This window comes from Protopterus annectens, chromosome 1.part1 (genome assembly GCF_019279795.1).
Source record: "Protopterus annectens isolate FY-2018-M chromosome 1.part1, PAN1.0, whole genome shotgun sequence".
In the NCBI taxonomy this organism is placed as follows: domain Eukaryota; kingdom Metazoa; phylum Chordata; order Ceratodontiformes; family Protopteridae; genus Protopterus; species Protopterus annectens.
In genome coordinates, this window is record NC_056726.1 from 1,356,069,291 (window position 1) to 1,356,081,415 (window position 12,125).

The window sequence follows — 12,125 nt, forward strand, 5'->3', positions numbered from 1 at the left end:
AGATGATCCAGTCACTGAAGCAGGCGCCTTGGATCCTGCTGAGGTTGGAACAGGTTTTTTTTAGGTTATGGGAAAGATCATTTTGTCATCACTGGGTTTGGATACTCAGGCGACTTTGAAGTCAATTCCAACCTGTGGTTCACTCTTTTCTCTGTCTCAGTCCCATTTTGCAGCCATGGGTCAAAGCAGAGAGTTAGCCCCCAAAATTACTGCACAACAGAAAGAAGAGCTGTCTTGAGGAGCCAAATCATACCCCTCCAACCATTCCAAGAAAGGGGATTTTTAGAGGCAACACACTCGTCAGAGTCCATCACTCTGGACACCAGCGTGGGGGTATAGAGGGAGTTCCCTTTAGTCCTGTCTGGATTGGAAGACACCCCTTTTGGCAAGATCTTTGAGCTATTGCGGCAGAGGCGATTTTGGCCCACCCTTTCAGGACAAAGAAGTCCTTTCTGAGACTTATGGTTCATAGATTCATAGGTAGGTACTAGGCTATCAGCCCTAGGGCCTATACAAGCCTAGCCAAAAAGGTACCCTGGCTTTCGCCACCCAAGAAAATTATTTTCCTGTGCCCTGTCAACCAGACCCACAGAGGTGATCCCCGGGGTGAATTTCCTATTTCCTATCCAATCATCAAGATTTTTCTTCGAGTGCTAATGAGAAGCTTTGTTTGATATAGATAATTAGTTTTTTCCAGAGTATGGGAAGTCTCTGGGACAGGCATCTTTCCCTCTAGCATGTTTTGTTTAGTGTGGAGACAAGGTTTAGTTCCCCAGAGCGAGTTGCTTGGGATTTCTTTAAGTGGAGCATGTCCAACAACTCTGGGTTTGGCATAGCTTTGTGTGTTAGGCAGAGATCGCCTCTGAGTAGGCGATATGCAACGGAGTAAAGCTGGAATTTTTTGAGACCGTCTGCGTAGGGCATCTTTTTGAGACCGGTAATCCTCATTGTGAGGTATTTCGGGGCCTTGGCCCCCTGTACATCTTGGGTTGTCCCGCCTCCGACCTGCTTAGTCTGGCTGCCAGGAGGTCATGGCAGGACCCCAACAAAAGTGAATCGGTGCCTCAGAAACCATAAAAACTTCTTAGGGTTAGCCTCCAAGGACAGACAGCAATGGGCTAATGGTCCTTTAGTTGATTCCTTTATTGTGGCAGCAGCTACTAAAAAAGAGATGACATAAGATACTGTCCATCCCCCCATAGGAAATCCAGGGCTGCGCACAGAGTATGAAAGCAAATGCATGCTTCAGGATCTTGTGCACTTGAATCTTAAAATATTCCACTCATATGAAATGCTTCCAGAGAGAATTAGCGTCGCAGGCACTTACCAGTCTGAGAAGACTACCTTCACTGATATTGACAGCATGATAAGACAGCCGACCTAGACCTCGCTAAGGCCTTCGACACCATTCCCCATTCTGGTATTATAGACAAGCTCACCAGCCTGAACATAAACCCCTACGTCTCAAGATGTGTTGCCAACTGGCTCATGGACAGAACTCACATGGTGAGAGTTGCGGGAACTAGGTCCGACTCTAAACTGGTTACATGTGGCGTTCCCCAGGGCTCAGCCCTAGGACCCCTTCTGTTCGGCATATACATCTTAGAGGTACAGGCAGGCACAGGAGGACTGTGCCTGACCAAGTTTGCAGACAACTGCAAACTAGGGGCTATAATTTCCTCTCTGGCTGACACGGACATCTTCCAAAAGCGTCTCACTGAGACGGATACCTGGTGTCAAAATCATGGCTTCAAGCTAAATGCCAAAAAGTGCATTGTCATCCCCTTTGCAAAAAACAAAGTACCCACAAACTACCACTTAGGTGGTAGTCCCCTAAATACGGAAGACGTAATAAGGGATCTGGGGACCCAAGTAGATAGTAATCTCACCTTTGATAATCACATTGCCATAGTGGTTGGGAAATCCTTCTACGTGGCCCACCTAATCACAAAAGGGTTTGCATCCAGATCAAAAGAGTTTATTGTGCCCCTCTACTCATCAGACCCATCATAGAGTACAGTGCCCCATTTGGAATGTACCTTACAAGACACCTTCAACAGCTGGAAAGACCACAGAATTACCTCACCAGGAGGATCACTGGCCTCAAACAGATGCCCTATGCAGCTCGACTGAAGATACTACAGCTGTACTCTGTTTCATACCGCCTACTCAGAGGTGATTTCTGCCTGACATACAAGGCCATGTCTAACCCAGATTTGATGGACATGCTCCACCTAAAAAAAACGTTATCCCTCGAGCCACACGCTCTAGGGATCTAAACCTCACCACATCAATAAATAGGAAGTGCTGGAGGGAAAGATTCCTGTCCCAGAGACTTCCAATGCTTTGGAACAAGATCCCAATCTACATTACGCAGAGCTCCTCGCTAGCACTCTTCAAAAGAAACCTTGACAAGTGGATGGGAAACAGAAAGTTTACCTCCGGGATCATTTCAGTGGCTCTGCTGGACAGAGGCACAGGGAACTAATCTAAGGAGGCAGCGAAAGCCAACACATTCTGGCTAGGCTTATAAATGCCTTCGAGCAGATAGCCTAGTACCTACCTATGAACCTATTGGACTCCAAGAAACTGTTGGAAACTTCGCTTAGCATGGTGCGAAATGTTACCAACTTCATGTGGCTCTTGCAGAATGCATCTAGTGGAACGGATTTGGCTGCAGGACCAGGCATTACAATGAGATGCCAGGCCTTGCTTTACTTATGCAATTTTGTGGACAACTATAGAGTGTTGTTTGCTAATACCTGCTGTGATGGATCATCTCTATTTGATCCTTCTGTAAAACAGAAAGTACAGAAGTGTGAACAGGATGGCAAAATGCTTTTTGCCATGGGAGTTATTTGACCCTTCAAAAGTCGTATAACAGGAATAAAAACAGTCCCAAATCACACTGGTTTAAGAAATCCAAGGGTTGGTCTTTTAAGTCAACTTCTGACGGGCAGCTGAGGGGCGCCCCTTTAATAAACACAGGCTCAGAAGTTGAGGAGGTCCAGGGAACCGGGGATACCATGGGCCTTTCTCTCCCAAATTTCTGCCCAACTGCTATCAAACAATTCCCTTTTCCCAGCTGTCTCAGTTGACAAGACTGCCTCCAGATGCTTCACCACACCAGCTGAAGGTAGACCAAAGAGAAGTGCTTTCTCTGTTCCAAAAGAAAGAGCTATCCAGGTTATCCCAGCAGATCAGACAGGGTCTGAATTGTATTTAAGATTCTTTTTTGTTATGAAGAAAACCAAATATCTCAGGCCCATCCCATTCTGGATCTCAGTCATTTGCAGAGCTGACATAACAAGATCCAGTTGAGGATGGTCACGTTGCAGTCAATTTTGCCTTGTCTACAGAAAGTAATTGAGTGTGCTCTATTGATCTCAAGGACACCTGTCTCCACATCAGAATAGCCAAGGCATCCCAGAAATTACTTTGCTTCCACTTTAGAGCTGTTCACTTCCAGTTAAGGTCCCTGCTCTTTGGTCTCACCACAGCTCCTGAGTGTTTACGAAGTGCATTCTGCTTGAGAAGCCACCACTCCTGGTATCAATAAAAATGTCAGCTAAGACCATCTGTGAGGCAGCAATGTGGGCCATCATCAAACCACCTCTATACACTGCAATTGGACAATAAAGTCTTAAAGCATGGCAGTTTTTACTACTGCAGTTCTCCAAGACACAATGCAGTCACAATCACCTCCGTAATCCAGGGTCAGGTTTCCCAGGGGTAGTTAACATTTTAGTATTCTTACTGTGTATAAGGAATTGTACTGTGGCAGTGAATCTTACAGTCAACATAGTACAGTTGTGATGCTCAGCATAATCATAAATGTTCAAATAACATTTCCACTCCCTTATGCCCCCCCCTTTATTTTTTTAGATTTTTCTCATTTGCTTTGGAGGTGAGGTTGATATGTGGTACTCCCTAGCTGGTCCTAGGGTCATTTCTTAGGATATGCTTACTTTTTTTTCACCCTACAGGGCTCCCTTTTAAGCACTTGGGACAATTCTGCAGGCTTCACAGAGAGGAAGTATTTACACTATTATGCTGTGAATGAATATCCTGGGGCTCTTGGCATACATTTTGGGTCTCTCTTGCTTCGAACAAGAACCGAAGTTTACAGAAGTTTCTCTTCCTTTTACAGCTGAATATGATGCTCATTTTCTTGGTATAGGGAGGTGACAAGTTCATCTACTCTGAGGACATCAGACTATTTCAGAAGAAATCAGGCTGAAAAGACAGACACCTTCCTGTGGCTAATTCCCTTGTACAAAGAATTATACTGCAACAGTAATCCTATTATTCAGCCTACACAGTAATGGTAAATAGCTTTACACAACTGTATTTTTTTATGATATTCTGAATGTCGCAGTATCACAAACTGTCTGAGGTACAAGCATTGCCATCAGCCTTGTATATGTTCCAAAAGAAAGACTTAAAAAAGACAGACAGTGAGATGGCACAGGTCAAGAATAGGTGAATGGCACACTTGCTAGTCACACAGTATGACAGATCACTACCACATTGCTTGTCATTACCTCATGAGATACCTTTGCATATTGTTAAAGGAAGAATGAAAAGAAGATGCCTGCAAGCAGAGGCTTTTTCATAGTTTATAAAGTTGACATTAGACACTACCACTTAGCACAGGCAACTTATCAGTGAAACCTCTGAAAGTCTTAAAATGACTTAAGAGCCTGTACCAGCTGAAGGAAGACATAAATAAAACTCACTGCACAACTGATGGGCCAGAATCTTCTCAGACTTTGCAAACTGTGTTGCACAGCTGATTGGTTTTGCAGCCTAGATTGCATGTACCATTACAAGATGTTTTAGTTGGTTAATACCTGCATGTTATTTTAGGAATGTGAAATGTGCCAAACATGGTGAAGCAAAGTAGGAACATTTATGGACGTCATAGTCCTAAGTTATTCAAGAGTGCTTAATAGTTGGGTATTTGATATGTATAGCTTTTAGGTGTATTTGTTTTCTGATTGCTAGATTTTTGTGTATGGAAGTAGTATCATGTACTAAACAGTTATTCTTTCTATTATGGTTAATACACCACCATTCCAAGCTTCAAATATATTTCATCCGTGAGAAGCTGCTTAGTTCCATGTAGGAACTTGGACTGCATTTATCGGAGCTGAGAACTGCTAATTTTTGATACAAAATTTTAAATAAGCAGGAATGTCACTGTTTTCTTTTTTCCATAGGGGCGAAAACAAGGAGTTGATGGGAACCAGGAGGCATTTGCACATGAATCCCCCTCACAAACCGTAAAAAACTTTCTGGATGCAGTGAATGTACTTAAGCCCTCCGCTATTATCGGTAATTCCACTTTGCTGTTTATAAGTTTTTTGGATATTGCATGTCACAAATGTCAAGACTTAAAATAAATGATCATGAAAACACAGTGAACTGTCCCACAAGAAAGCACAATATGATGGTCGTCTGCATATGGTCCAGAATAACCTGTCTCTCTATAATTTTTCATTTTTGAACTATGACATTTACAGTTATGCTCTCTGAAAAATTGATTTTTCAGCAAGCTGCATGGTATGGAGGGATGGAGACCTGGCTACAGCTGAGTTGACCTACGTTTCAAGTAGGCGCTTAAATTCAAGAGCAGCAATCCAGAGAGAGGGACAGTTGAAGAGGCAGTGTCTGTTTTCCTTTGTCACGAGGAGGGTTGAGGGGTATATCGTAAGGCATGCCTTCTGCTAATGTATTTTGAGTGGAAGCCAGAGAACTTGTGGTAACCATCTGCTTAAAATCGATTAGGGTTGTCTGTGGGAGCAACATCACATGTTCTTCGTGTTTCACTGTTGCAGTCATCACACTTGGGTTATCCTGCCAGGGGTAGTCCTCAGTCGGCCCGATTACCTGAGGCTTACTATTTCTGCGTTGGTTGCTGTTGCTCCAGGACTGACATTGGGTCGTCAGTGGTATAAAATCAGGCAGCCGAAGCCATTACATCAGTCTTTCTTGCCGAGGAGCCCGAAGTAGAAGTAGTTCGCACGAGTGCCAGTTGGCCGCTACCTGAGTTTTCGTTTCCAAATTAAAGTTGAAATCTTCGAAAGCTAAGTACCCTGTTGGGGATCCTTTTTTCTTGCTCTAACTGATGTCAGAAAAAGTTAACAGTTGGTCTCGCCTGTGGAAAGCAAATACCACACTGAAACTTCCATTCTTACTGCGTCACCTGTTTAGGCCCAGACCACGATGTCCTTCACTGTCGCTTTTGTGCTTTGTTCAACGCCAGAACTATACATCGTCGGGCCCTTATTGTAGCTATATATGTTTGCTGTCAGTCCTCTTATTCCAATATGGCTTCGGTAAGCCGTCCGACTACCGATCTTCTGAAAAAACGTAAGGATAAAGACAGAGACAGACCGCACAGGTCCAAAACTGCCGATGAAGCTTCTGTTAAGCTAGTCGTCAGTTCTCTGGTCCTCAGTGAGCTGCTTTTGCAGCCCCTGATGCCCATTTCTGTGGATTCGCAGGCCGCTGCCGAGATCCGTTCGGAGTCTGGTATGCCTCAAGACTCTTCTTGAACTAAGGATCCTGTGGATGTCTCTACCTTGGATGGGTCCAGAGCCACTGATCAAGCATCGGCTTCCGAGGAAGTTCTTCACACTACCGATACTTGACACAAACAGACTACTTTCACGTCTTTAGTTCTTTCTAAAACTACTGAATTTCTAAGGCCCATAGTACGAACTACGCCTAAAAAACAGACGACCCAAGCTCAGACACCTGCTTCCATGCCTGAATCTCAAATGCTTAAAATGGCGGAAGACCTTATTATGCTTATTAGGGGAAGCCAGGCTGCCCCTTCCAAAAGAAAGAGACTTGTCCCCAGTAGTTTTATCTGAACAGGAGTCCGATGACTCTGAGGTTTCTGAATATGAAGACATGCAACCCCTCTCGGTTTATGAGGATTCTGATGCAGAGGAATCTATTTCTTCTGCCTCTCCTCCCGAGGATTTCTCATTTGGTGAAACCGTACATACTTTAAGGGAGCATTTCCAGTGGGAATGTCAGGACTGTCCTCAGTCAAAAAAAGAGACTCAGGGAATTCTTAGATTTATCACGGCACAGACCTTTAGCCATTCCTCCTGTCTTGGATGTTGTGGATGATGTTTTTATGGAATCCAGTTTGACTCCGGACACCCTCCCTCCTGCTCCCTGGAAACCTGACAGGTACTACAGAGTCCTTGACTCTCTCAAACTCCTTTTCAAAAATCCTACTGCTGACCCAGAGTTTATCTCCCAAGGACCTAAAGGAATTAAAGCAACCTCAGCTAAGAATCCCACCCTCTCAGACAGGAATTCCCGAGCTTTAGACGGATGGAGTAAAAAAGTATACACCTCTGCAACTCTTGCTATTAGAGCACTAAATTGTCAGTTCCACATGCTGAAATATCAGCAGTATACCATGGAACTCCTCAAATAAAAATATCTTCCTTTCCTGTTTGTTTAGAAAATAAAGAATTACAAGAGCTTATGCATTCTGCAAGCCAAGTTACTAAGCATAACTTGCAGTGTGGCTTTGATGCCCTAGAAGCATCTTGCAGGGCAGCAGTCACTGGTTCTGTCCAAAGACTGGCATGCTTGGCTTAAGGAACAGACCTTGCCAGACAATTTGTTTGGCACCAAGGCAAAAGAGGTCTTAAAAAAGATAGAAGAAAAAGCTAAATCTATGCAGACACTTAAAGACTTTGTACAAGTCCAGCCTCCAAGGATCAGCAGGCATTGCCCCTCCAAGCACTGGTCCTTTCCGGCCCCCTCCAGGCCAGCTCAGCCATGACCCAGGGGAAGCAGACTGCCCAGACAGCAGTCCCACGGAATGCAGAGATCTAAGCAGTGGAGTTCCTCCTCTTCAAAAACAGGGAGTGCTAAGCCTCCCCTTATGGTAAGAAGTCACAGTGACTTTACATCTTCACCCCTTACCTCTGCCCCCACCTGTTTGTGCCTGTAGGAGGAAAACTCTCCTTCCATGCATACAACTGGGCCTCTATTACCAACGACTGATGGGTCCTCAACATAGTGTCCCAGGGATACATATTTTATTTCCACACTCTGCCAACCCCATAAGGGTTCTCAGATCTTCCTCCAATCCAGTGGGCAGAGCCCAGAAAGCAAGTCCATTCCCTGCTCTCCATGAGGGCAATGCAGCATGTTCCTGCAGACCCAATAGGCCAAGGTTTCTATTCCAGAGTCCTCCTGGTACCCACAAAAGAAGGGCGCCTGGCACCCAATCTTCGATCTATCCATTCTAAGCACCTTTCTGGTGATACCAGAATTCAAAATGCTCACCCTTCAGCAGCTTCTTTCTGTGCTTTCCAAGGATGCTTGTTTAGCCACCCTAGACCTAAAAGAGGCCTACCTCTACACATCCCATTCAGGGAATCTTGCAGTAAATATCTACGTTTCAGGGCAGGATCTATGCACTTTCAGTTCTTTGCGCTTCCCTTTGGCTTATCCACTGCTCCCAGAGTTTTTACAAAATGCCTGGCTCCAGCTATTGCTTTTTTGCAGACAAAGAAATATTCAGATTTACCCCTACTTAGACGATTGCCTTATTCAGGCAGACAGGAAAAGCTTTTGCAGCACCTAACCTTTGTAAAGGACCAACTGACCTCCCTAGGGTATACTATCAACAAAATAAAATTAAAACTAGTCCCCACACAAAAAAATTTATTCCTGGGAGCAAGCCTGGACAGAGCATCCCAGATGGCATTCCTTACTCCAGAAAAACAAGCTTACCTGACAGGCTACTTCTCTCAACTAGCCACCAGAACCCAATTATCCGCAAGGAAAATCCTGCAAGCTCTAGGGTTCATGGCCTCCTGCATTCTACTTATTCCATATGCCAGACTGCATATGTGGAAACTACAATGGTACCTAAAAAGCCTTTGGTGTCAGCTCACTCAAGACGTGGAAACTGTCATACCTATGATACCCTGTCTAAGGAAAGATTTTCTTTGGTGGGCAGCAGCATGCAAACACAACAAGGGACTTACCTTCTCACAGCCCCACGCCGCCCAGACCCTCACCATAGACTCATCAGATTATGCCTGGGGTGCACACCTGGATGGCAGGTGCATTCAGGGCCATTGGAGCCCAAATCAAATACATCTGCACAGCAACCAAAAAGAGATGCTAGCTGTTCAGCACACTATGACAGCTTTCAGACCTCTACTCTCCCTGGCGCCTCCAGTGAGGAAAACGGACAACACCTCAGTGATGTTGGTATATCAACAAGCAGGGAGGGACTCACTCTTATCCTCTCTGCAGGCTCACCAAGTCTTGGATGTTATACGTGAGGCCAGACGCCCCAGCACTAGAAAATCCTGTGCTGACAAGTGGAAAAGGTTTTTATTTATTTATTTATTTATTTGTTTAAATTTGTTGGCTGGGAGTGTCCGACTGGACGTAGGTCCATTTTCAGCGGTGGCCCGGGGAGAAAAGCTCCACAGTTAAAATAAACAGACAGTATATACATTGGATTACATAGTGAATAACAATTTACATAGCAATTACTTACAACATATTTACAGATGAAGAACATAGTACATCAGTAGACAACTAAAATCTTTATCTGTGAAGTGCATGCCAGACATTAACAAATGTTACAAGAAGAAGAAGTTTGTGCTGTATAATAAGTACTGGCTTATGAGCATCTGAGCTTGCTATAATCAAGGTAGTTAGTGGAGTGGAAAGAAAGGTAGTGGTTGGATGGGGTGGATGATATTAGAGTGGGAGTTGCAAGGGCATAGCCAGCATGTTTTTAGTTGCGCTTTTAGTAAAGTTTTGAAGTGGGTGCATGATGGTATGGAGGTAATTGTGGGTGGGAGTGAGTTCCATAATTTGGCTATGGCGCAAGAGAATAGTGCTTCACCAGCAGAGTTATTGGCTTTAGTGATCTTCAAGTGATTTTTGCTGATGGATCTTAGTGGTCTGGTGGTGCGATAGGGTTGGAGTATATTCTGGAGGGATGGGACATTTAGTGGATGGTTTACTAGTTTGTGGGAGAGTGAGAGTTGATACCACTGAAGGAGGTGATGGAGTTCAAGCCAGCCCAGTTCAGCAAGTGAGAGACAGTGGTGACTACGGTAGGATGCCCCTGTGGCGAATTTGGCAACTTTGTTGTAGCAGGTCTCTAGCTTGTTTAGATCACATTGCCTTAGGTTGGTATATATTGGAGAGGCATAAAGTAGGGTGGAGATAAGGTGGCAATTTGCTATTGAAATCTTTGCTGCTTTGGTGAGAAATTGCTTATTTCTGTATAACGCTCCTAGTTTTTTGTGGACTTTTTTTACAGTCATGGATATGTGAATGTCAAATTTTAGTTTGTCTATTTCCACTCCTAGCAATTTGGTGTGTTCAGTTGGGTATATAGTGGTGTTGTCTTTTGCCGTGATGTTAAAGTGAGAGTTGTTTTGAGTTTGTTTGGTGGGTTGGAAGATGAGTAGTTTAGTTTTGTTTGGGTTGAGTATTAATCGGGTATCGGATAACCATGTTTCAACAGAGGAAAAGGCTTCCTGTGTGACTTTTTGCAGTTTTGGTAGGGACTGGGCTGAGCAGATGATGGTCGAGTCATCTGCGTATTGTATGAGTGTGCCATGTTTGGTGGCAGAGGCTAGATTATTGGTGTAAACAGAGAAGAGTAGGGGTCCAAGGATGGATCCTTGGGGAACCCCTATGGAGACAGGTAGTTGGGGAGATATGTCATTCTGCCATACAATGGAGTGTTGGCGGTCAGACAGGTAACTCTGAAACCAGTTGGTGACCGATTGTGAGAAGGACAGGTTATTGAGGACAGAGATAAGTTGTTTGTGTGGGACCATGTCAAATGCTTTAGATAGGTCTAGGAAAGTAGCAGAGGAGAGATAGCCATTGTTTTTATGCTGAAGGATAGTGTTAGTAAAGGAGAGTAAGGCAGTGGTGGTGCTATGGTTTGGTCGAAAACCATGCTGAGTATTGGAAAGGAGGTTGTTAGTAAGGAGGTAGTCTGAGACCTGAGAGTGTATGCATTTTGGAGAGTGGAGAGAGAATAGCTATGGGGCGGTAATTGGTTAGTTCTGTGGAGAGTCTGCCTTTGTGAAGGGGAATTATATGTGATACTTTCCACAGTGTGGGAACGTAACTTTCTGACAGAGATCGGTTAATCAAGATGGATACTGGGTAGGCCAGAGCATCAGCTGCGATTTGTAGGTATTCACCTGGGAGGCTGTCTGCTGCTAATTTGGTGGGTTTAAGTTTAGTTGAGTTATTTTATGTTGGAGGTAGGTACAGGAGTAAAAGAGAAGGCAGTGGGGAGATTACTAGTTGAAGGTGTGGGTTGGAGGGGAGAGGGGTTGTGTTGTTTAGCTAGTGATAGTATGGTTTGGGTGAATTGTGTGTTGAATGAGGTAGCAATATTTTCTGAGGAGTGAAGGATGTTAGGAGGAGGGGGTACTGACTTTACCTGGGTGGAGGATGGAGTTTATGGAGGACCAGAATTGTTTGGGGCTGTGTTATGAGGAGACTAGGGCAGACTGGTAGTATTGGGATTTGTCCTGTTTTATTAGCTTTTTGACTCTATTGCATAGTTCTAGGAATTTCTGTCTAGCTGAGGGGGTTTTGGTTTTGCGCCAGTGCTCCCAGGCTTTATCCCGGTTTTTCATTTCTGACTTAGTGGTTTTCTGTAGCTATGGGGAGGGTTGTGCTTTGGTTCTGGAGAATCTTATGGGGGCATGGTAATTAAGGATGTTCAGGAAGGTAGTATTAAAAAATTCAACTGCATAATCTAGACTGAGGTACTTTAGAGGATGCCAGTTACATTCTTTGAGGGGTGAGATGAATGTGAGTGGGTTAAAGTTTAGTTTTTACGATTTGACGGTAGATGACAGGTTTAGCTTGGTATAGGTATTTTTTGAGTAGGAATGTTGGGGAGTGATCACTGAGGCTATCTGATAAGCAGCCTGTTATATATGACTGGGGGCTCTTACTGACTAGTATCCAGTCCAGGGTAGTGTGCTTGGTGGAGTTTTTATTTATCCTGGTTGGTGACTGGACTAGTTGAGTGAAGCCATGAAGGTGTACATGATGGGTTGGATTTTTGCCAGAACAGG

At 44.3% G+C, this 12,125-nt stretch overlaps 1 protein-coding gene across 8 annotated transcripts in view; it reads left to right on the forward strand.

Annotated features, from left to right (window-relative positions):
• The window catches only part of ME2 (malic enzyme 2), a 1,978,505-nt gene that overhangs the window by 1,543,215 nt on the left and 423,165 nt on the right, over positions 1–12,125 (forward strand). For all 8 annotated transcript variants that reach the window (XM_044082071.1, XM_044082092.1, XM_044082073.1 and 5 more), the window contains one exon: positions 5,223–5,337. In XM_044082071.1, coding sequence (XP_043938006.1) covers positions 5,223–5,337 — 115 coding nt within the window. The remainder of the gene's footprint in view (positions 1–5,222; positions 5,338–12,125) is intronic.